This window comes from Epinephelus lanceolatus, chromosome 21 (assembly GCF_041903045.1).
Source record: "Epinephelus lanceolatus isolate andai-2023 chromosome 21, ASM4190304v1, whole genome shotgun sequence".
NCBI classification, from domain to species: Eukaryota; Metazoa; Chordata; class Actinopteri; order Perciformes; family Serranidae; genus Epinephelus; species Epinephelus lanceolatus.
The window spans coordinates 26,455,128-26,480,227 of record NC_135754.1 but is presented as its reverse complement, the minus strand read 5'-3'; the positions used below and the strand labels follow the sequence as shown (position 1 = coordinate 26,480,227).

The 25,100-nt window shown below is 40.8% G+C and overlaps 3 protein-coding genes across 3 annotated transcripts in view; 2 read left to right on the top strand and 1 right to left on the bottom strand.

Annotated features, from left to right (window-relative positions):
• Positions 1-6,825, top strand: part of adam12a (ADAM metallopeptidase domain 12a) — a 124,506-nt gene extending 117,681 nt beyond the window's left edge. Inside the window, exons 22-23 of the mRNA XM_033610620.2 lie at positions 3,164-3,297; positions 3,383-6,825. Of these exons, the coding sequence (XP_033466511.2) occupies positions 3,164-3,297; positions 3,383-3,452 (204 nt within the window). The 3' untranslated portion in view covers positions 3,453-6,825. The remainder of the gene's footprint in view (positions 1-3,163; positions 3,298-3,382) is intronic.
• Positions 6,826-11,690: 4,865 nt separating this feature from the next.
• dhx32a (DEAH (Asp-Glu-Ala-His) box polypeptide 32a) lies at positions 11,691-20,392 on the top strand. The gene is made up of 11 exons (XM_033611794.2): positions 11,691-12,272; positions 13,048-13,241; positions 13,473-13,845; positions 13,944-14,177; positions 15,438-15,531; positions 15,671-15,820; positions 17,433-17,624; positions 18,672-18,812; positions 19,419-19,609; positions 19,697-19,887; positions 20,121-20,392. The coding sequence occupies exons 1-11, from the start codon at positions 12,012-12,014 to the stop codon at positions 20,317-20,319; spliced, it is 2,220 nt and encodes a 739-aa protein (XP_033467685.2). The 5' UTR covers positions 11,691-12,011; the 3' UTR covers positions 20,320-20,392.
• Positions 20,393-20,921: 529 nt separating this feature from the next.
• Positions 20,922-24,745, bottom strand: bccip (BRCA2 and CDKN1A interacting protein). The gene is made up of 7 exons (XM_033611797.2): positions 24,565-24,745; positions 23,871-23,945; positions 23,694-23,774; positions 23,519-23,605; positions 23,223-23,410; positions 22,833-23,001; positions 20,922-21,736 (listed from the first exon to the last, which is right to left on the bottom strand). Exons 1-7 carry the CDS (start codon positions 24,703-24,705, stop codon positions 21,566-21,568), a joined length of 912 nt encoding a protein of 303 aa, XP_033467688.1. The 5' UTR covers positions 24,706-24,745; the 3' UTR covers positions 20,922-21,565.
• Between the last annotated feature and the right edge of the window lie 355 nt (positions 24,746-25,100).

Below are 25,100 nucleotides of genomic sequence, written 5' to 3'. Positions count from 1 at the left end.
TTTGGTGTGCCTTGGGCACAAAAAGTTTGAAAACTACTGATCTAGAGTCAGAGTTTACTTTGTCTGTTCTGGGCTACTGTAAAAACATGGCAGTGCAACATTGTGATCTCAGTGGATGAAGACCCGCTCCCTGTGTCGATTAAAAACAGTTCAAGGGGCCTCCTGTGGCTTAGTGGGCAGAGCAGGCGTCCCACATAAGAAGGCAATGTCCCAGCAATTCCAGCCTGTGGCCTCATTGTCAGCCCCTCTCACACTTGTCCTGCCCTGTCCTATCTAATAAAGGCAAAATGCCAGAAAAATAATCTTAAAAAACCCTAATTCATTTCTAACAAAAACATGATTCTTATTGTCAGGTGATTATAAACCCAAACATTTTTTTTTGTACATTCCATTTTTGCCAATATATCCCCCTAAATCCTACACATTGGACCTTTAAGACAGAAACTGAAAGCATTCACTGGTCCCAGTCTCTGAAATATGAAGATTTGCAGCCTCATTTCTGTTTTATATTATTGTTAATTTAATACCTTTTGGTTTTGGGGTGTTTCTTGAACAAAAAAGCAATCGGAAGATGTCATCTGGGGAAACTGTGAAGAAAATGCAGAGATAAATTACTGACAAAAACTAAGTAGTTGCAGCCCTCAAAGAAAGTGCATATTAGCAAATAAGTAAAAAAAAAAAAAAAAAACAGGACAAGATGTGGCTGAAAAATCAGCAATGATTTCCAGCTTGAAACGAGTCCTGAGCTGACTCTCGAAAGCCTTTAAGGACAGCACTGAAAATGACGCCATGGGGGAGTTGAGGTCAAAGCGAAGCCACGCCAGAGTCGGGCTAATTAGAGGTGTGTTAAACAGATAATGACATTCTGGTCTTGTCCAGATTAATGGAGGGGTCACAGAGGAGGTCTGGCTTTAAAACACAAACTGGTCTGGAGCTAATAAATGTTACGACAGCATATGATGGAATATATCAGCATTCCATAAAGAGCCTCACATAATCACCCCTTAAATTTCCACTGATAGGTGTGTTTTCATAATGTTCTAGGACTATCACTTTACTGACTTAACTGTTTATTTTTCAGGGAGAGTGCGCATAAGTAGTCATGGTAACACTTCAGCAGAATACAGCAGGAGTCCGAATTGTCTAATAAAAAAGCTTGTCCTGCAGTTTGCTGTAAAAATATCCAGAGCCACTTACAGAAAGATCTCCATTTAGTTTAACAGAGGTTCTTGGTGATCACACACCTGTACGACAGGTGAAGTGCAGCAGCTCTTGGCGCTGTTTCAACTCCAGGAAGTAGATTTTCCCTCTCAGCTGCTCCTATTTAATGTCAAAGTGTGAAACTGAAAGTGATGCCTGTTGGCAGCAGACTCCACCGACAGTATCTTTAGCAGCTGTTTGGCCGCTCCGAGACATTGACAGAAACTTTTTCTCCTCCCACGGTGAAAGCTCTCTGCAGGGGGCAGTGGACGCCTCGTCCAGTGGGAGAGCTTCATCTGATGATACTTGAGTTAGTTCTTCTAAGTAAGATTTTGTGCCTATTAATCACCTTATCAGACTTTTCTTTGCCTGCTTTTAATAGTACTTTTATGGGGCTGATTGTCATGCTACTTGACCTTATGGATGCAAAGAAGAGAAATACTCTGCATTAGTCACGTCTCTAACAGAACACAGTCTTAATGAAAACATTAAAGATATAGTATGCAGGATATTCTAGGTGCCCTGTCCACTGAAGCGTTTTCTTTCCCAGCTGGAAATACCAGGCACTCCTCAGGAAATGCCCAGCTGGGAGCACGTGAGAGTGCTCTGGAGGCCCAGCGTTTTTTTAGCTGAGGCCCTTTGGTTGTGTCTGGTTGCTATGATACAGAATATCTGTGGAAGTAGAAATATTGGCGCAAGGTAGAGTACTTGCTCTGGTTTAAGGGAAGGCTGACGCACGTAGGGAGAGATGATGGCCCTGCCGGTCTATGTGGGTTCCTGAGAGAAAACATTTATTAATACAGTATATTAAAGTGTTTCTCCTCCATTATTGCTGTTGTTCAGCACTTGCACATATGAGATGTGATGGTTGGTCTTTGTGGGATTTGTCCCTGTTCCACTGTGATTGAACAAGTGGGTAGAAAGTGACAGTGACAAGCGTAATGTTGTTCCCAAAGTTGAACATTTTTCAAAAAATGCTAAACCTGCAGCGCTCAGCGACTCGTCATGCAGTGACATGGTGGTGTTTTTCTGCAGAGACTCTCCCGCTTTGTCTGCATTTCTGTGTTTGGGACATTAAGGCCGTGCACCCCCACAACACTCAGGTGAGGCTGGGTCTTTTTGAAAAGGCGTCCAAGAGACAGTGCGGAATATGCAAACTCAGCAGAGTGAAACGCCAAATAAGAGTGAATCTGGGGTTATCTTTTACTTAAACTTTTGGTGGTGAACGTATTTATTTAACTGGTATACTCTGGTGTTGTCTGCATTGTGTTGATATAAAGAGGCCCAGATCGTGAATATCTTTGGAGGTGATCTCTGTTTATCCCTGACAGCAAGTGGCAAAAACAAAATCCTCCATAAAACACAACCATATAAACTTGAGCCCCTTTCCCACAGAGCACAACAGCAAAAAGGGCGGCCATGGTACATTCAACGAAGTACACTAAAACACAGAAAACACACCTGACAGCAAGTGGTAAAAACAAAATCCTCCATCAAGAACAACCATATGAACTCAAGCCCCTACACAAATTAAGTGACACAGGAGTATGTTAGCATTATATATAACAGTAACCAACAGTGTACCTTTAAATTAGGATGCCAGATTTGACTTTTAAAAAGGAATGGTGCTTCGAATCAGCAGACCTGATTCCATGGGTGAGTGAGGTCTGATGTTCGTTTGTTTAGCTTCTTTACCCTGTGATGTTTGAGGAGGCTTTTCTCGGACCAAGCAGAGGAGGAGGAGGTGAATGGAGACCAGATGGGGGCTAGGTAAAAGGCCTTTATCGTGATCTCAGTCCTCCAGAGAAGATTAAAACCACATGATTGTCCCTCTCATGGCAAGTAGCATGGGCAGGGCTGCCCTGATGCTTTAAAGATGAGGCCAGGGCATGCAGGCCTGAGCTGTGAGTGCCACCTGGTGGAGATTCTCAGTTATTATTTTAATGTGTCTGTTCTTTGTCAGGAGTTGGAGAAGCCCAGTCCTCCTCAGAAACCCCTTCCTGCTGATCCAAGGACCTCTCGTCTAGTTCGAAGCCCCTCTGCTGTGCCGATACCTGGTGTACCCAGACCTATGCGCCCTGTCCCACACCCCAACAGGTGAGTCCTAATCTCCACCAGATTTATTTAAAAACATTAAAGCTTATTTCACTCACTTTCTGTATCACTTTCCTCCCTCCTCTAGACCCAGTCCCAAGCAACCTCCAACACTACCAAAGCCTTGCATTATTGCCAACGTCAAATACAGCAGCTGAGACTTTGGCCAGAAGGGACGATGTTGCGATAAGACACTAAAGAATTTGCACTATGAAAACTCTGAAAACCTTAAAGAAAAGGTGGCGGCCTCTCTGAGTTTTGAATCAGGAGATCTGCCGTGTCCCTTTGGTGCTCTGTCCCTGAATGGTGCTACGAGTCTGAGCTCAGGTACATGTAAAGTATTTATATTCTGTATTTATTGCCACGCAGTGCACTGTGCCAGACACTTTTACTACACGGTAGCAATTTTTAATTTGTCGTTTGCATCGGTTTCACCATTTTTTTTTAATCATCAACTGATTTTTATCAAGGACGGCTGGCGAGGGATTAAGAAAGCCAATCTGTGAAATTCTGATTGTAGAAATGTTTTTGTGAAATGTGTTTAAATGAAGGGAACCCTTTACATTGTAGGTTTGTTCTGTATGCGAAAGGAAGAGTTGAAAAAGAGTTTTGTGCAATGACAGATGAGTTTAGACAACACTTGTGCCCAATCCCAAAACACCCCTTGCCCCCAACACTTAGTCCTTACCCCACCATTTTGTGCATTCACGTCCAGGGGTAGTGTCTTGTTGCAACAGAGGAGTAGGGTGAAGTATTAAGGCCCGAACATACTCGGGCGGAACGTACGCAGAATGGACTCCGCCGAGGTCCGCGCGGACTCAAAGTGGACGTCCGCAAGCCCTGTGCGTGCAAAGCTCAGATTTTATGACCGCACGGACTCCGCTCCCTGCACCAGTGACTGCTCGGCGTGTATTTTTCACATCGCGGGGATTTTTCACGGACATTTTTACAGGAAACTACAATGCGGAAGTGCGCTCGACTATGAAAGCCCGAATGACTGCGAGCATTCCTCGCGGAGTCCGCTCCACTAATAGTACGCCCGAGTATGTTCGGGCCTTAAGTTGTACATGGCCCTCCTAAGGGAGCATTTTCAGAGGCACACTTTGAGTGTTGTGAGATGGCTGCATAATCAACAAAAGAAACCCACATCGTTATTTTCTGTGTTAACCCTTTGAAACTGACTTGATTTCTTTTAAAAACATGGGTAGAAGGCAATGAGCAACAAAAGACGAAGTGACCCAAAAAACTGGCGAAAGATTGGTAAACAAAAAAAATTTAAAAACAAAAAAAAATTGGCAAAAAAAGAAAGTTAAAAACAAATAAACAAGACGACCTGGAAAGTGTGCTTAAAAATTATAATAATTCTGTAACATAATTATAATAATAATTATTATTATAAGTATTTTAACGTTTTTTTCCTATTTTTTAAAATAATTTTCTAAACCCTTTTTTTGGCAATTTGGTGGACATTTCTTACCAAGTTGCTTTTTCCCCATGCTTCTGAAAGAAATTTCACCAATTTGCTCAGCGTTCAATGGTTAAAATATTTGTAATAGGTGTCACAAAGAAAGCAGCACAAGAAAAGGGATGTTGCTCCAGGTTTCAAAGGGTTAATAAAGATTTCAAAATTACATTAACAGTTGTATTATCTTAGTTTTAATGTATTACAGTCATTATCTTTATAACAAGCATAGCAAAAATGAAACAGCAATGTCTCTGTAGCGAACTAGCTAGCTAGCTTATGTTACATTGTTATTGCTTATTTGTGCATGACAGCCACACATTTTGACATATTTCAATGTCGCATCGCTCACACTTTGATCGCATGTGATGCCTGAAATTAAACTTGAGTTCGGCAGTGAAGTTGCTACGCTTGTTACTGCTCCTGAATATCAGTGCAGACTGGCAGGGCAGGAGCACGGGTTGCTAACGTTAGCCTACAGAGCACAGTTATTGGCCTGATACTGACGCAGTGTTATTTTTTATTTCATGACTTGTTAGATTGATTGAAGCTGAAACAAAAGTTATGAACATATCGCCAGCATCCTGACAACTGCAAAAGGGTGCATAAAGCCCATGCAAGAGAAATTACCACTTCAGAAGACGCATTCTCGCAATGTCGCGTCCGTTAACGTAAATGCTAGCATCGACAACCACCAATGACATATCAGGGTCTTGAAGGGTTGTTCTACTTCATAGGGGGAGATTTCAACCGCTACCCCACGTGAGTCTGTTCTGAGGGGCAAGGTGGCACTCAAAAACAAGGGGTAGGGATAAAAATAAGAAATAGGATTGGGCCTTGTAGTTAGTTTGGAACCCAGTAGGGTTTTTCTCAAAGGTAAATATTCTCCGTCGCAGCTTTGAGCCAATCTGATGAGGCTTGAAACAACTGCAGAAAAAGTAACAGTAGTGTTACTGCAACAGTTCTGCAGTTGGGGAAGGTTGCTGTTTTTACAGACAGCTGCAATTCAGGTCTGTTTCCTCTGTATTTATATTTCGGAAAGGTACCAAGTCGATTTGTGAAATGTCAATGATTCGCCATTTCCCTTTCATTAACAAGACCCAAGAGGCTCACTTGAGGGATCTGGGTACTGAAGTATGAACTGAGCATGGATCTAAAATGAGCCGAGATCAAGGAAGCATCCGTTCCTCGGAGAGAGTAAACGTCTCTGAAATATTGCTCTGCTAAAGGTCGTGTGTGTTTTTGAGTATTTCTCCATGTGCCTGTCTACACCGAGGACTCTGTGATCTCTGTGATTAAATCACAGAATCACTAAGGACTTTCTTAAAGCTGGCGTCATGGAGGCACTCGCATGTAAACAGCCAGTGTCTGGCTACAGTGTTCGTGTGTGGATTTTGAATCATGTTTTTCTGTGATGGGAAAAGGACAGACTCACTTGACAAGGACACATTTCTAGATCTCTTTCTGCCACTGAAATGAAGTTTCATCCACGACTATGCGGCAGATATTCATTTTCTATTTTTTATACCTTTTTAATTTGGCTTTTGGGATGAGTTTTTTAAACCCAATCTACATGCCAGATGCTAAATCCGACGTAAATCATATTTGTGGTAACTGAACAGCATTTTATTATTTTCTTTTTTGCAGAATTATCATTTTACTGGATTGCAATGCAACATATATACATTCACACAGCATCTTTTCCTTTACAGCTCTTGTTCACAGATATGTAGGCTGAAAACTGACTTGTTACTTTTGATACTGTTATCTTTGTAATGATGCACTAGTTTTACATTCAGTGCTTTGTTTACTTTGCTTTTTCAATGCTACATATGTGTCCATGTACTAATAGACAGTGTTTGAGTCCTGTCACCTGACTGTACGTGATGTCCATATGTTCCTCGTATGTTGTGTTACAGGTGAACACATCTCCATGGAGAATGCTTTTTTTATATAATGATTGTTTGATACATCATATGTAAAGAAAACACTTCAAGTGTCTGTGTCTGGTCTTGGTATTTTTAACACTCATGAAGTATTAGTAAAACAGTTTTTCAAACACTTTGGAAGATTTTTGTCATTGGTCTTTGTGCTTTTTTTGTTACACAGCATGCATGTTTTCGGGTGAAAGCAATTACATGAGAGAATTGTTGCATTAACAGCAACTTGGAATGTTAAAGGAACAGTTCGCCCCAAAATTAAAAATACATGTATTTCCTCTTACCTGTAGTGATATCCGTCAATCAACAGACCTTGTTGTGAGCCGTTTCATGTCGGAACTATTTTCTTTCTTTCTGAGCTACACCCGCCATACACCGTTATGACTGTGCAGAAGGAAGAGTGCATCTACTCATGGATAAGAGGCTCATGCTTGTGACAGCGCAAGATGTAAACATTAATGGCATCCTTGTCCACTGAGCTGTAACATTAGCTAGCTCAGTGGTGCTAGGTGAGCTAGCAGTAGATGCACTCTTCCTTCTGCACAGTGATACGGTTGGCCCGTGTAGTTCAGTAGAGAGAAAATAGTTCCTACATGAAACTGCTCACAACTAGGTCTGTGGATTATCTTGAGTAATCGGGTCGTGATTTCTGGAAAGAGACATTGCTGTTGAGTTTTTCAGTTTTTTAAAATTATTTTTTCTGTTTATCTTTCTTTCTTTTTTTTGTCATTGTGTACACACAAACGATGAGGGCCCGGCTGTCTTAAAAAATGTAATCATGCACCTTTTAACTCAGTGCAGAGCATATTAAGACAGCATTCATTAAAAAAAGGCTTTAATAGACAGCAATATTTACAACTGTTAATTTACTAATGCATGCACCTATTTGCCTAAGTCCTAGCTTACAGTGGAATATATGACCATGTCCATATTGAAATCTAACTGTTTTTATTGTTTTCATCAAACTTGCCTTTACTAATGGCTACTCATACCATTTTTTTGTGAAATTATTGTTCTTCTTCTTATTATAATTATTATTAACGTGAATCCAGGGTATATGAAATATTCTAATTAACCTCCAAGCAGTTGTAAAGATGGCATATATAGTTTTCCTGGAAGATTTCAGTCCTTGCTGTGGAGAGAGCTCAACACTGGTGTGTCAGGGCCTTAATATGTTTGTAGAAACAGCTTTACACTTTTCGTTATGATGCTCTAGGCAAATGTGTTTCCTTATATGGAGAAAAGGGGGTGTGGCCGTATGTTATTTGCAAATAGCGGGCATGTGCCTGTCAGTTTGGAATGATTCGGATTCACCAACATAGGCACAATCTGATGGTAATTTTGCAGCAATGCGGCCTATTGCTGTTAATTTTTTATTATTTATTTATTTTTTATTAAATTTTGTTTAATTTCTCTTTTTTTCAAATTCTTTTATTAATTATTAATTTTTTTAGTTATTATTTATTTTTTAAATTTTAAACTTATTTTTTCTCTCTTTTTAGCCAGCCAAGTGCCATCTAGTTCCATTATATGTTAGAGAAGGCAGACATCTCTCAGACATCTCCAACACTTGACAACTCACCAAAACAAGGTTGAAAAATAGCACCACAGGTAACTGGGAGATAGATGTGTTTTTGATTTGGGGTGAACTGTCAAAAAAAAAAGAAAACAGTCCACATAATCACTCACATACATTGCTACATTGCAAGAATACTAAGACAGATTTCACACTGGATCAAATTTTAAAACCACATTTTCTCCTTTTCATCGAGAGCCTCTGGCATTTCTTTTATGCTTGAGCCAAATTGCAACTGGAAGATTGAATACAGTAATAAGTGCACTTTAACATTTTACAGCAGTATTTATTTCCAGAAAGCTCTCAAATTGCTATTAACACTGACATCCGAGGCTCATTTCAACAGTCTGAGCCTTTGTCGAAAAGCAATTTGCTGAGGTTTAAGTAAGAGATACAAATACTGCTTCAGTCAATACAGGTGCAGGATCGTGTGTTTGCTGCTGTCTATCAGGATTCACTGGTGCCGACCTGATGGAGTCAAGTGTGTGTGTGATTAAAAGGATGTTCAAAACAACAGTAGTGAAAAAAAACTCTAATTGCTAATGAGAAATCAAAGCAGCTCCTCACGGTAACAAGGACACGCAGTGTCAGTGATGAGAAGCTCCTGAAAACAGCCTCAGCCCACATCATTTAATTACAAAGTCGCAGCTGCAGACAGATTTTATGTGTCAGGAAAAGAGAGGGGGGCTGGGATGCAAAGACCAAAAACAATTTAAGAAATTAGACATGATGTAGGTTGCCTAAAGTCTGTGTTTCATGCTGAATATTTGAACCACAGATCTGTTTGTTCTTGGTTATTTCCAGACAAGTAGGCTGCATTTTTACAGTCAGGAGAGTTAAATGTTAGGTGCCTTAAACTTCACTGATTTCTACAAATGTTCAGATAAATTCATAAAGGTCAACATGTGTCGAACTATGACCAAATAGCTCCCCCTTGTGGAGAAGCTGCAGCCTGCTGATGGGAATGGATGGTTCAAGTATTTTCTGTAGGTGTTTCACATCTAGTTAAAACAAAATCATGAATTTAAACCGCAGTTATGCCTTTATGAAAGATCATTTCAACAACAAAAAAAGTCCACCATCTTCTTTTCATTATTAACTGTTTTCCCCCTCATAATTATGACACATTATCTCATAATTTTGAGAAACTATCCAATATTTATGACAGGAGATACTTAGCCTAGTCCCAACTAATCAATTCTTACAATTAAAGGCCTGTCTCAATTAGAGGCCTTGTCTGGTGGCCAAGCAGTTCATTTATTTTTTTATATTTATTTATATAAATTCCACAAGGTGTAAAAGTGGGTTGTTGGCTACTTCAAAGTATGTGTCCATTCCACAATTACCCTGTAAGTTATTCATATTCCTTTAGTCCAGAAGGGTCCTCAGATCAAAAGAATCAAAAGGGTTTTTCATTAAAATCAATTTAAGTTGTCAGAATAGTTTTAACAGGATAAAATGGCATTGTGTCGGATGCTGGGTGCTGTAATCCTTGAGTGCCGTAAAACAAGTGTCGTAATGAAACAAAGCTTTTATTTACTTTAATTTCACAGATAAGAAACAATAAATTGTGACGACAATAAAGCCTCCACAAAAATAACATTTTAAGTCTTGTATGTGATTTATCCTGGCTTCATATGAGCAGAGGAAAACTCCGCTTGTCGCTAGGCTAATTCATACAATGTAAAATGCCATAGGCTTGTGCTAATAACGTTAGCATGTTATATTTGTTTGGAAAACGTGTTTAGTACAAGACAGTTATTTTGTCAGTGAACTTTGTGAGTTGTAATGGAGCAAAATTATGTAATGTTACCTTTGTTAAATGTTGCTGTTGTCCCTGACTTCATATGAGAAGAGGAAAAGTCTGCTAGCTGCTAGGCTAATTTATACAATGTAAAATGCCATAGACTTGTGCTAATAACGTTAGCATGTTATATTTGTTTGGAAAACGTGTTTAGTATAAGACAGTTGTTTTGTCAGTGAACTTTGTGAGTTGTAATGGAGCAAAATTATGTAATGTTACCTTTGTTAAATGTTGCTGTTGTCCCTGGCTTCATATGAGTAGAGGAAAAGTCTGCTAGCTGCTAGGCTAGTTTATACAATGTAAAATGCCATAGGCTTGTGCTTATAACATTAGCATGTTGTATTTGTGGAGAAAATGTGTCCAGATAAAGACAAGTGTTTGTCTGTGAATGCTGCGAGTCATAGTGAAGCTGATTTGTGTACTTGTGTTTGAAACTGTCTCTATTAAGCCATGTTTAATGTGTGTTTAATGTGTGTTTATGTGTTTTGAATCAACTAAACTTCACAGCACTTCACAGAAACCCCGACGCCGACTAGTGTTTTGGAGGTGTAACTGCAGAGTGACACAGACACATCACCACACCTGTGTAAATGCTCACAACCGTAGGTCACGGCGTAGGGTCTGCTGCACAAGTATAAATCCCACTTAACTCGGTGCTGTCTGTTGGATGTATATCAAATGAATGATTTATACTTAATATATTATCTGAAGCCCAGTTTTTATAAAAGTAATATTCATACTGGCTTAAATAAACATCTTTGCTGAGCAACTGTTATTAAAGGCCTGCCCATATAGACACCTGTCCCAATTACAGGCCTGTTGGTTTCAGTGATTTAATCAAATAATAGCCCGGGCTACTAATTTTGGTTTTAGGTTTGGAGTTTGAGCTTGGCACAGATCTATCCAGGACTGTAGCCTTGCTCCTTTATGTGTTAAGAAAATTCTCCTCCTTCTTAAGCCAAATAAACTCTTTAAAAAAAACCTCTTGGATCAGCTGGAAATTGCATCACCACAAAGCAAACAAGGCTGTTTCTCTGACACCAGGAAAAGCTGATTTTTTTTTTAAGATATGTGGTTCTCACATGACAGCAAACATATGATGATCTTACAGAATATGATGCGTTGCTGTAGCTTGAACCAACAGTATATAAAGGAGTTAAAATGAGCACAACCTTAAACATGTACAGCAGTAAAAGGCATCAGACACATTCATGCAGAGGTTTTATTAATTTAAAAACCTCAGATATAATAGTAAATATTTCACTGCACAATGGATACTTTTACATTTTGCTGATTATACTAACATATTTATACCAAAAGGGTTTGAATGCAGGACTTTAACTTATGGTGGAGTAGTTTCACAGTGTAATGTGAGTACTTTTACTTGAGTAAATGATCTGAATTCTTCTTCCACCACTGTCCACTGGCTACTAGAGATTATTCTGCACATTAATCAATAAGGAGTTGAAAACACCTGCGCTAGTCTTTTAAACATGCCATTAGAAAATGAAAATAATTTCAAGGATGTTTTGGATTTAGTCCTCGCTACTTTACACGTGATTATTGTGGGATTATCAGGCGATTATGACAGCGGGCACCGGTCAGTAGTGAATGTGTAAAGCTCTGTGCAAATCATAACACGTGTGAAGCCACGCTGGGGAGAAATTACGCGCCGGTGCGCAAAGCGCGTCAGCCAGTCCCAACAAGAGGAGCTGCCAACTTTTAAGAGCTTAATAAATATAGTTTGGGCAACTGAGGAGCCGATTGGAGAGATCCTGGTGATTTATCACGAATATGGGATATGCTGTAGGCTACTGAGTGGACGGAAACTGATCGATTTTTGAATATTTCCTATAAAAAACAAAATGGACCCGTAGCTGGAGCGGCAGGAAAACTTTTTCAGCTCTTGTCTGCGGTAACAAATATACATGTGTCATGTCGGATACTAATAATTCACTGGAGCCAGACTTTCCCCCTGAAAGTGAGGACTGTCCTGCAGAGGAGTCATTTGGCTTTGGAGATGATTTGGAGTTGAATCAGTTCGATGGATTGCCCTTCTCCTCGCGTTACTACAAATTACTGAAAGAGAGGAAGACTCTGCCAGTGTGGAAAGTCAGGTCCAAGTTTGAAGATGCTCTGGTGAACAACCAACTGGTTATTGTATCCGGTACAGCAAAGACTGGGAGGAGCACACAGGTAATATGGTTATAATGTATTGTATTGGGAGGGAAGGGAGGATGGAAAAGATGGTCTTTGAGAGAGATTTATTTTGTGATGTTGAAGAAGTCTAGAGTTTCTCTGTGACCTTGGGGGCATAAGAATTAAAGATAATGCTTCTCCCTTTCCTTTTTCTCTGCTCAGGACATTCTGACTTCCCTCATTCTAGACCCAAATACCAAAGCATAACCCAATTTGCATGACTTGAATGTTTGTTGCCACATGCTCAGTGCAGCCTATTCAGTCAACAGCAAATCTGAGAGGTCTGCTCCCCTTGATTTGATTTAAATGTTAAGTTGTGTTTTCCTGGCCATGTTTATCCACTGAAATGCAACAAGTTCTGTATGTGGCGTGGGTCTTTTTCCCCCCACTTTGACATAATATGGAAATAGCACCATTATGTGAGCTTGTGTGAACAGGCTGCCCAGCTCAGCAGATGCTGTTGTGTCACTGTCAGACTGTCCAAGCACCAGCCTGACAGTCATGCCTCACAAAGGCTCCAGCAGGGGTGTTAGGGGACCTCCTGCTGCTAAGCCCTGATCCGCTGGAGCCGCCTCATGCTGCCAAAGCAATTTTGCATTATTAGCGATAATACCATAGGATATATCTTCTGTCACTGTTTGTTTTGCTGTGTGCTCAAACAAAAGCTGTTGGGTGCAATCCTGAAAAGGATGCTCGCCACTGAAAACTGAGTGTATGTGAATGGAAAATGGTGCAGAAAGGTGAACATCATCTAGTCATTATTCTCTTTCAGATCCCTCAGTGGTGTGCCGAGTTCTGTCTGTCTGCCCAGTACCAGCACGGCATGGTTGTGTGCACGCAGACCAACAGACAGCAGGCTGTAGATCTGGCCTTGCGTGTGGCCGATGAAATGGACGTCAACATCGGTCATGAAGTGGGCTACACCATCCCTCTGGAGACCTGCTGCTCCTCTGACACTGTTCTGAGGTCTGTTAAATGAGCTCTCAGCAGCAGCAGCAGCAGCAGCAGCGCTTGAATGACACTTTAATATCATCCACACACTATCTCTGTCAATCCTAATCTTTTCTTTGCTGTTGCTCCTCAATCACATCATGGGTAAAATGTAGAAGCATAGCTATCATCCTGAAGTTGCCATTTATGGTTGCTGCTCAGCAAAAGCTCCACCACTGACCCCATCTCATGGCGTTTATCACTCAGGTACTGCACTGACAATATGCTGCTGAGAGAGATGATGTCAGACCCTTTCCTGGAGCACTATGGGGCCATTATCATCGACCAGGCCCATGAGAGGACAGTGAGCACAGACATACTCCTGGGTCTCCTCAAGGACATCCTGCTGCAGAGGCCTGAGCTCAGAGTGGTGATCCTCACCATCCCGCCTGTGACCGACAAGCTGCTGAGCCACTACGACAGCGTCCCGCTCGTCAGTCTGGAGGCCTCGTCTCCCGCTGAGGCGGTCTACAGCAACAGCGGCAACAAAGACTACTTCTTCTCAGCGCTGAGGCTGGTGCTGGAGATCCATCGGACCAAAGAGGAGGGAGATGTCGTTGTGTTTTTTGCCTCGGCTGAGGTAAGTGATCGCTGTATTTTTCACAAGTGGTTTCACCAAACCAAAGCTGGTTTTACAAACTGTGTCATCCCCTGATTTGCTTGTAATGTCTTCTGTAGGAGGTTCATTTAGCCCACAGTATCCTCCAGAGAGAAGGCACCAGGCTGGGAGCCGAGCTGGGACAGATGGTGCCTGTGGTCCTGTGTCCAAGCCGCAGAGGGCTACTGCCTGCTCTCACTGAGCAACTGGAGAGGTCCAGGAGGGTTTTCCTCTCTACCAATCAGGGGGAGGATATGTGGTGGGCCACAGAGTCTGTCAACTTTGTCATTGACACAGGAGTCCAGAAAAAGATGGTATGTTTTTAAAGGAATACTCCCCCTCCCAAACAATTATTTATATATCAGTTACTCACCCTGTGATATATAGATTTGGTGAAGAAAAGTTTTTCATCAATTCAAAAACTGAGAAAAATCTTGATATATTGAAGTAAAAGGGGTCCATTGGTTTAAACTTTCTTTCACACAACTCGTGCAGTATAATCCAGGTCTCATTTATCCAGTCGTATAGTCAGTACTTCCCAAACAGACAGCCCTATTCAATGGGGAACTTATCTATGGCCAGACTCCATTGACGAAAACAGTAATTTTACCTCGCTGAACACAGGAGCTGCTGGTGTACTGCTACTTTGATTGGTAGTTTGTCTGTGTCACACAATAACACAAAGACCCCGTCTCCACCAAACACTTTCAGTACGGTACCTTTGGAACCAACAGTAACCCTTCAGACATGGTACCTAGACCCTAGTGTTTCCACTGCAAACAGTGCTCTTTAATGTGGGCAAGGTTGTTATCACTCACTGCTCCGTCCAGCACTCACTGTATTTCCTCATTACCGGTGACACAGATGGAAGTCTGCACCTCGTTTATCGTCCACAGAACGAGGCTGCACGCCGACATTTTCAGAACAAAATAAAACAGGCTGCAGTGAGAGTCTCTCTCCATGGGATATTTAAAGATAGCAGGTTCATGCATTTAGTCCTTCTCAGGCAAGCTCAGGGGTTTAGTGTTGCTGGAGCCCACAGGAACAACGCTCTATGATGCTTTTTTTTTCACTGAATGAGGATTAGAATATATGCAGTTCATATAATCTGGTCAAAATTAATATATATAAATGCTTGAGGATCAAGTCAGTGAAATTTAAGGTGTGCTGATGGATTCATGTCGTCACCTCATACATTGAGTAACGTTACAAGTTAACATTCCACCTTAAAAGTTGCCGGCAATAACATCCTCTCATTTTATAGTTACAGTTTACTAATAAAACTCTCCACAGTATGAACAGTGGTTACATGAGCCTCAAAACCAGCCACAACTCAGCCCTGAGCAGAGTGACCGTCCTCTACTGACCAATCAACAGACTGCAGTGTTCACAGCTCCACCTTTTAGTACCAGATCTGTGTGCTAGGTACCCCAACAGAGGGGGCACCAAAAATGGGGACGGCACAGAACGGTTCCTTTGGACCATCCACAACTTTTTACAGTGGAAACAGGAAAAAAAAAGCTTTGAATGTGAAACAAGCTGATATTATTCGGCATGTGAATTGTTCTTTGCAGGTGTACAATCCCAGAATAAGAGCAAACTCAGAGGTACTTCGACCAATCAGCCAGTGTCAGGCAGACGTACGCAAGCAGCTGTCTGGACCAACAGGTATGTCTCCCAGTCAGGTGCTGGACGATACTTGAAACAGTTTAAAAGGTTACAAAAAATGTTTCTTTCTGACATTATAAAAACATCAGAGTAAATAAAACTTAAATTTTATTTTTGTTTCATTCCATTTATTTCCTAGGTAAATGTTTCTGCCTATACCAAGAAGACAGCCAGCTTCCTGCAGAGAACTCCCCACAGATCCTGGAGTCCGACATCACCCCAACAGTCCTATTCCTAAAAAGGATGGAGATAGCCGGCCTTGGACAGTGTGATTTCATCGACAGACCAGGTGACATAGCCTGCTGGTGGAAACTGCACACGCATCATTAACTGAGACTGACATTTTTACCTCACTGGTTCCCACAGACGGCATCTCTCTCACCCTGAAACGCAGCCGGAGAGGTGTATGTGGGAGGCTTTTTTTGGCCAGAGGAAGCACAAATGAATTTGCTCTGTGTAGCTGTTTGGGCTCAGTCAGCCGTGATTTAGCTGAGCTGACAGGACCCTGCTTCTAACTATTGTCTGAGCTCTAACCACCCCTAACATGAACAGAAGAGGCTAAAAGAGGCCAGCTCATTAGCGATTACACAACATGTCTCGTTAGGGCAGCACCAGACAAGTACAATGGAGAGGAAGCACAGGCCAAGTATACTGTAATATCTCCATATCCTTGCAGAATGTCACACAGAGGTTACTTGCCCTGATAATCATATGTCATGATGTTGTCTTGTGTAAGAATGATGTGGGATTTAAATATCGTAAAGCCAATAAGTGTAATAATATCATGTGATTACAGCACCTTTGAAATTATTATGATGAAGTTGGTGTTTGTAGAAGAATAAGACAATCCTGGTGAAAATTGGCGCAGATGTGGTGTTGTTTCAGCTTCTACCATAGTGTCCTTTTAGGATACTACCACAGGGGGGCATTGACAGCCTCCCAGTGGGTACTTTAAAGGAATACTTCACCCCCTAAATGACCATTTGTATATCAATTACCCACCCCGAGTTATGTTGAATTTGTGAAGAAAACTTTGTTTTTCTTGCATGCCTCCACACTGAACCAAGAATCCAAAAAGAAAAAAAAGTCTTGATGAATTGGAGTCATAGGGTTCCAGGTTTAACAACAACAAAACTATACAAAAACATATGTTTACAAAATCTTACACAACTCATGCATTATAATCAAAGTTTAATTTATCCAGTCGTATGCTCAGTACTTCCCAAACAGACAGCCCTTTCTAACTGGAGCCAAACTCCATTGACGAAAAGTCATTTTATCTTGCTGAACATTGGAGTTGCTGGTCTATCGCTTCCTTGATCCCTGAGTTAGTTTGTGTTACTGTGTGACTTTGGTGTTGATTCACCAAAGTCACACAGTAACACAAACAAACTAACTAATCAAGGCTGCCACAAATCTGCGAGCTCCCGTGTTCAGTGAGGTAAAATTACTGTTTTTGTCAATGGAGTTTGGTCTTGAAGTGAGCATAGATAAGTTTGGGTTTCAGTTCTTTTCCCCACTGAAAAGGGCTGTCTGTTCCATCCACTTCACTGTCCTGCCAGCCCACCTGACCACCATGGGGTCTAGAGCCCACCGCCTCTGGAACTCCCTCCCACCGGACATTCGTAGCATTAGCTCTCTTTCCACTTTCAAATCCTGCCTCAAAACTCTCTTTCGACGAGCCTATTCAGTCTGACTCCAGTCTGTCTAGCCACGCACATCCACTATTTACACAGAATTGTATTTATTTTATTTACTACTAAAGTATTTAATGTAATTTTAAATCAAAAGTTCCATACACTGGGCAAGACTGGACACTTTACTATTTGCACATAGGGATACTGTCCTTTTGGGTTATGGAATTCATGTATCAAACTCTGCCGTTTCATTCCTCATTGCAGATCCTGAGGGTCTCATGCAGGCGCTGGAGGAGCTGGATTACCTCGCAGCTTTGGATGACGATGGCAACTTGTCTGAGATAGGCATCATAATGTCTGAAATCCCTCTGGACCCTCAGATGGCCAAAGCGCTGCTGGCATCCTGCGAGTTTGACTGTGTGAGCGAGATGCTGACCATTGCAGCGATGTTGTCAGGTTCGTATGTGCCATCACTTCCGACTTCGGTGTCTAATTGGAGTAAGATTTGTTCCTTTTTAATGGGTTGTAGATTCACCAGATGGTTGTTGTACAGTGTCAGCCTGCAGCATAGGCAGTATAGGCGAATGCTAAGGGCGCCATCACCCACAGGGGGCGCCACAAATGGGGGAAGGAAAAAAGTTTATCTTTTACTATTTTTTACTAATACTATTACTACTATTATTTTGAAATATTACATAAGGCCATAACAAGTGGCCGCAACCAACAGCTCACTGGAGGTTGCATTAATTTACAGTGTGAAGCGTTCAAGCTCTATTCTCTATTCTATGAGTACTAGACGAAGGTGAATTAACTCTAATGATGTGTTCACCGTAACCTTGTAAAATATAGCTTTCGGTGAGAAACTTGAATAAATTCAGCTAGTTGAATGAGAAATTTGTTGTTTTTACTGCACTATAAAATAGATATTAGAGAGGGAATTATGGTGTGTCATATATAGTAAAAAGTCTTTTTACTTATTTTTTTCAAAGATGTTTGTAATATGAAAGAAAATTACGTTAAAGGTGTATTGTGTGTTTATTATTGAATTTGTGCTCATTAAACCTTAGTGTAATGGACTGGGTGATTTTTAAAATCGGCTATTGGCAAAATTGTTATTTTAAACATTGGTTTCAGTATCAGAATTTCAAAACTGGCGCATCTCTAGTTTAATTTGAAAGTTAATTTGTACATTTTATTATTATTTTACAATGCCCTATCTTATTTTATTGTTTAATTGTCTGAACTAGTTAATTTATAATTATTTTTTATTGATTCCTGATTTATATTATTATTATTATAACACATGTACAAAATGTACTGAGAGCAAATTAGCACATATTTTTATCTTATTTGTTGTTAGCTAGGTTGTTTATTTGCATTTTGGTAATGACCACCACTGTAGCTCATTTGCAGATGCACAAAGCTGCAGTTTCATTCAGACACTGAGCCAGATGGTCTTCGGTAAGAGTGGCTTGTTGACCTCGTTGTTTCCTTGTCTTGTAGCATCAAGCTGCTTCCTGGAGCCACCTGCCGGCATGAGCCACGAGGCAGTCCAGTGTCACAGGAAGTTCCAGCACCCTGAAGGCGATCACTTCACCCTCATAAACATCTACAACGCCTTCAAACAAAGCCAGAGAGAACAATGTAAGATGTTGGTGAAGAGAACCAGTCTGCTCTCTGTAATATAGCACATTTTTAAACTTGCTGCGATAACCTGTGACACACTGATCTTTTCCTTTTTAAAGTACTTTATATTTTACAAGGAATTAAAAAACATCAAAGTTGAGATTTTTTTTTAATTTAAGAGACGATGTCAGAATCTTTTACACTAAATGTATTATTTTAATTCTTTTGAATAGAATACATGTACAAATACAATAAAGAAAGAAGCCTGATACCAAAGCAATAATTGGAATAAAAAATTAAAGGAGCAATTTAGTGGGGAAAAACCACCAGGGGGCAGATTTTGATCAGGTGAACCAGGCACTACTTGCCATAACACCTTTGAATTTTAAAAAAGGTAATTTAACTTGACATTTGAGTAAAAATATTATACTTTAATAAATAATTTGCAGTCACAACTGTTTGCTGTTGGGGATCAAAAATGAAACTAACAAAAAAAAAAAGAATTATAGACTTATGAACCTCGTTTAAATATAATTTTGAGTTCTATACTTTGGCTCTATTTCTGAGTTTTAAGACATGCCTGACCAAAAATCTACTCCACTGTTTGTGATGCGTTCCCCTCAGATTTCACAGCTGAAAAGTGGTGCCAAGACTACTTCCTGGATCATTCTGCCCTAAAAAGAGCTGAGGCCATCAGATCAGAGTTGACTGACACTCTGAACAGGATCGAGCTTCCCATCTCTGAGCCCTCCTTTGGAACCAAGACCAACACCCACAACATCAAGAGAGCTCTGCTGGCCGGGTTCTTCATGCAGGTATGTGGAAACAAAATGCCAGCATGAAAGAATTTGCCTCCTCCAGTTCAACTGTGATTGAGTCTCCAGTGTCATTCCTTTTCGCAGATTGCTCGAGACGTGGACGGCTCGGGAAACTACTTCATTCTGACACACAAGCACATGGCCCAGGTGCACTCGCTCTCCAGCTACGGGGCTCAGTCGCACAAGCTGGGGCTGCCAGAGTGGGTCGTTTTCCATGAGTACACTCTGTCGGAGAACAACAGCATGAGAATAGTCTCTGAAATTTCCCCTCAAGTGTAAGTCGATGACTTTTTCAGCTCACTATCCAATGTCATGTGTGTAAGCAGATTAGAACGAGCTGTTGACACAAACATGTTTTGATTGTTTTTGTTATTACAGTAAAGATTAACCATTTGGTCACATGTTAATCCTCCACAGTAATCTTTTTAAATCTAAAAATAAGCATCAACCATATTCTCACTTGTTTATCATCCTTTCCAATTGATGTCATTTCTGTTTGGCATTTTAGATACATTCAAATGGCACCGCTGTACTTCTTCTACAACCTGCCCCCTAGTGAAAGCAAAGACATACTGCAAGACATGTTGGACCCAGATGGATCCAGAAAGCGCGGAGACGAAAAACAAAAAGCCATCACAGTCCACAGTGAAGCCGACAGTGGATGTGCAGTGGTGCCGCAGACTTATGACAGATGTGTGATCCAATGATGTGAAATTGTACATGTAAAAATCCTGGCTGTAATCTCATCACCAAATGTAAAATGTCTATAGTCAATGCAAACCTGGGACTGTTATATTATTGACTCCTGTCATGACAGCGTGTCACACAATGTAGTAAACCATGATCTTCATTAGTCGTGGTCCAGTATGAGTTACAGCCTCCTCATACCCGTACATCCCTTTTTCTGAGTGCTAGCATCTTTAAGTTTTCTTGTCTCACCTTTATCCCCGCTCTGCACTCCCCTTCAACACCACCTGTCTGAAACTGCCAGCATCCTGACGGCTGTTTTAGATTTTAATGAGCAGCAGAGGGGTTGCAGATAGATGTTGTCTGTTGCTGTACTTAAAAGGGAGAAAAAACATCCCATCACACCTCCTGTGCACATAACCGACGAGATGCAGATTCAAAGAGATGGTCCAACACTTTGATACATGTACAGGGTTGTTTTTATGCCTTTTCTTAGACAGCTTTCTTTTTCAGAGGTGTTGCTATACCTTTCTCCTCAGGATAACGTGGTATTTAAAGGTCTAGACTGAAACCTTGTGTGTGTGTCGACATGGTGCCAGATTAAGAAACGACTCTCAGAACCTGCAGGTATATAACTCTTTTATTATTAACCAGTGGCAGGAGATCAACAGAAATGCTTAACAAGAAATTCCTCACTTGAATGGTGGCATAAACTCCAACATTTTTTACCTGTTTTCACAAATTAAACACTGTATGCTCCATTTCATGTCAGCAGTCTAGATCAAGTTTGTAAAAAAATCAGGTTTCCACCAAGTTACGTGAAAGACAAATCTGGATCTGCTACAGCTTTACCATGCAGTAATTAGACTGAGTGGCAAATGACACATCCCTCCCTTGTCCATCTGCTGGAACTGAACTCCAAGCTCACACATATTTTCATTAACACACAAGACTCATATTTAATTGTCTTGGTTCATAATCTTGTTATAAACAAGTCTTAAAAAAACATGACAGTGCTGTTTTTCTTTTCCTGTTACAATAGAACCGTTGTATATTTCTGCAGTGAACCATTAATTTGTAATAAAAAAAAGAAACATCTCTAAAATTGCTTTAAAAAAAAGGTCACTGTGCAACATGTACTAAATGTCAGTTGTACGATACTGGCACCACTGTAAATGACAGTACCAAAAACATTTTCCTCTACAGTCTCTTACAAATAGCCTGAAGATCTTCGGTGTGCATAGGTGTCTCAGTTTATTGTGACATTCACACAGTTAGGTATTCTTTGAGTTTGTCCATAATAGCGGGCATTCTGTCTGCCGGTATCAGCATCACTGTCCTGAAAGGTTTCATGGGCACATCATCAAACGACCACCTGCCACTCAAACAGGAGTCTGCTTCTTCCTGGACCGAGTAGTGGAATTTCATGATGGCTTGCTGAGAAAAGAACACAGACGATGCTCAGATCTGTGACAATATCTCAACACGGGTACAAATGTTTTACATCATTTCTTCTCTGAAGGTATAAATACAGTCCAAGGCTCTGTTATGATAGTTTATCTTACTATATAATGACAAAAACTCTTTCTGTTCCACATTTTTCTCCTCACTGACTTGGTCAATCCATGTGAAATTTGGCACAGTGGTAGAGGGTCATGGGAGGATGTGAATGAAGCAATATTACATCAATTGGCCAAAGGGGGGCGCTATAGCAATGTATTGAAATTGCAAATTTTAAATGGGCATATCTCATGCCCCGTATGTCGTAGAGACATGAAACTTTGCACAGAGATGCCTCTCCTCATGAGGAACACATTTACCTCAAGAACCCATAACTTCCGGTTATATAGATTTTCCACCATTCTGAATTTTTGAAAAACACTTAAAATCGATCTCTTCCTAAGAAGTTTGAGCGATCTGCATGCAACTCGGTGAACATAATCTAGGGACCAATATCTAAAGTCCCCTCTTGGCAAAAGTTGGAAAACTTACTAAAACTGAGCTTCTATAAGGAAATGAATATTGCGGAGGGCGTGGCTCATCACATAAAGATGTATAACATCTCAAGGGTTTCACCCATCACCACGCAACTTTGTAGGCATATGACCACACATAATCTGAGGGGACCCCTCCATTATTGACCCCATCAAACAAAATGGGGGCGCTAGAGAGCTAATTTCTTATCTAGGCCTAACCGCCATATCGATTTTTACTAAACTTGGTAGATATGTAGAACAGGACGCCTCAAGGTGACTGGAGAAATTTAACTCTAATTGGCAACTGGGTGGCGCTATAACAACAGAAAAATGCTTAAAATGGCTAAAATGTGGCCGATCACTATGGCTCCCCCTGTGGCCAAATGTTGTTGTTTTTTTTTCTAATTTTTGGCATGACTAAGTCATGGTATGGTATGCTGTACTCAATGGGTATGGACTAGTATAACAATAAATTGTCACTGTTATCATCCAAATGCTGTATTCAAAGCGATTCCTGTATATTATCAAACATCTAGTTTGCATTTACTTGCAGTTACCTCATAGAAGAATTCCTCCTCTGCATTGACAAACATATATTCGTCTTTGGGAGCTCCTCCTCTGGCTGGAATACTCTTGCTTGCCTCCTTGCACGTCTTGCTGATCATCAAACAATAGTGACACCTCCCACTGGGCTTATTCGTCCTCTGAGCTTCGACTATTTCTTCCCTGGAGAACAAAAAGAAATTCAGTTTCCTGCACACAGCACTCTCAGAAATTTAGTGTTGGCCATGAACAAGGATGCTTTCCATTTTTCTTTTCAAACCACAGAGATACTACAGGTACTCCTTTAGCTAACAGAACCCTTAGCAACTATTTCAAATTTGAATGCATTCATAAAAAGTAGCTAATCGGGTCAAGTATCTGTTTAAGACAAGAGTAGAACTCACTGGAGCTGTTTGTGCAGCGGGAGGGCGATCTGTGGAGGCACATTGATGAAGCGCTCGCTCAGCAGCAGCCCCACAGGTTTGCTGGTGTCGTTAAGGATCTGCTCGAGCTGCTCCGTCACACTGTGGGTAGAGTTCTTTTCACACTGGTCCACGATTAGCTCCTTCACCTCCTCCACACACTGCACACCCTGCCGACAGCAAAACGACACCACGCGTGTTAATTTTCTACATTATCGGAGCCCCAAATAGCCAATTAGGCTGTGAGGTTGGTGTGCACTGCATCGTGGTGGTGTCACCTTTCTTTCCGTGAGGTTGAGCATAGTGATGAAGCCAAACACTTCATCTGGGTCGTCGTCGTCGCTGTCTTCCGGCATCTCAGCTTGCTGGAGCAAAGTGAGGAGGCAAGAGAATACAAATTAGAACTGAAACTGCAGAAAGTCACCTGTAAGGTTTAACTATCAAGAGACTCACCTTGATGACACTTCCAACATGATTCTGCTGAATGATGAGGTCTGTCATCTCTGATGTATTTACGTGAGCCTTCAGGAAGAGCTGTAAGCAAACATAAGTCATTAAGGCCATGCCTACAGACACATATAATAATACGGACATGTGATTTAAATGCAGAACATTGTTATTTCCTCAAACCTGTTGTAAGAGTTTCTTGATGCCGTTGAAGTCATTGGCTGAGACACTGTGAGCTTCAAAGTCAACCATGACCTCCTGAATGCAAAACAAACATAAAACAGAGCAGTTAACAACAAGCCTAAGTATTTAATTAATGTAATTTAGTTTAATTAAGTTAAGCAAGTAGGTGTTTCATGCACCATTTTGGGTGAATGAGCAATTTTAGTTTCAGTCAAGTAGTTTTTTAATTAACTTTTAATTTAAGTTTTCATTTTTAACTAAACATAACGTTCACCGACATTGGATTTCATAAAAATAAAAAATAAAATTATTAAAAATTAAACAGACATGTATAAAAGAGGCATTTACAGCGGAACACAGTCAGTTAATTAGCGGTTAATTGATGAATGAAATACAACAATGGCATTTTCGGTGGTAACGTTATTACTTTTCGTGTATGTTTTTAACGTACATTGTTAAATACTTTTTAAAGCTGAACTAGTTAGAGTTACACTACTACTAAAATATGACATTGCAGTTTTTCTAGTTCTAGTAGTATTAATCTTTTTAATCCTGGTTGACAGCAACAGTAAGAAATGCTAATGTAGCTTCCTGTTACGTTAGCCGACAGCTGCTTGCTAGCTAGCTAACTAACTAGCTAGCTAGCAAGGCCATGCACAGACTCCACATTCATAGGACTGTTTGTCGATTCTACCTCATTGATCTCCTCCTCGGAGCCCTCACTGTCCTCCTCCCCGGAATCATCATCCTCCTCCGGATTCTCATCGGAGCTGTTGTCGCTTTGCTCGGGATTTTCACCCAAACCTACCGCTCTCCTCTTAGCAGAAGAAGCCATGCTTGCAAACAGGCAACACGCGTGTCAACTGGGTGGGCGTGGCGAATGTTAAAGTTCAGCTTACGCCGAGGTAGGAAACTGAAAGTCGGCAGCCGCCATTTTGGCTCTGAATATGAACGAGTTGCTACTTGCCGTAGCAACCGTTGGAGCCGTAATGTTGGCTTGTCGCCCGTCACGATAACGGAATAAACCATTTTCGGAAAAAGGGGGTAGCAGTAATTTAGAGCGTGCATAAACTGCTGTGTTTCTGTCACAAATATGTATTTGCATCATGTAATTTAATTATTATTTCTAGATTTATTGGGATAAATGATAATTTGTCTCAGTTTTTTGATATTTTGAGAGGCTGGTCGAATACTGAATGTGACACTTCCCTTCTTGACCAAGGCTGAAAG

Bases quoted from the DNA above. Each gene is read 5' to 3' on its own strand.
- dhx32a (XM_033611794.2), top strand. From the start codon at position 12,012: ATGTCGGATACTAATAATTCACTGGAGCCAGACTTTCCCCCTGAAAGT. The intron at 13,242-13,472 runs GTCTGTTAAATG...TTTATCACTCAG, and splicing joins TCCTCTGACACTGTTCTGAG to GTACTGCACTGACAATATGC. The intron at 14,178-15,437 runs GTATGTTTTTAA...TGTTCTTTGCAG, and splicing joins CAGGAGTCCAGAAAAAGATG to GTGTACAATCCCAGAATAAG.
- bccip (XM_033611797.2), bottom strand. From the start codon at position 24,705: ATGGCTTCTTCTGCTAAGAGGAGAGCGGTAGGTTTGGGTGAAAATCCC. The intron at 23,411-23,518 runs GTGACACCACCA...TGCTGTCGGCAG, and splicing joins TCAACCTCACGGAAAGAAAG to GGTGTGCAGTGTGTGGAGGA. The intron at 23,002-23,222 runs GTGAGTTCTACT...TTTGTTCTCCAG, and splicing joins CCGCTGCACAAACAGCTCCA to GGAAGAAATAGTCGAAGCTC.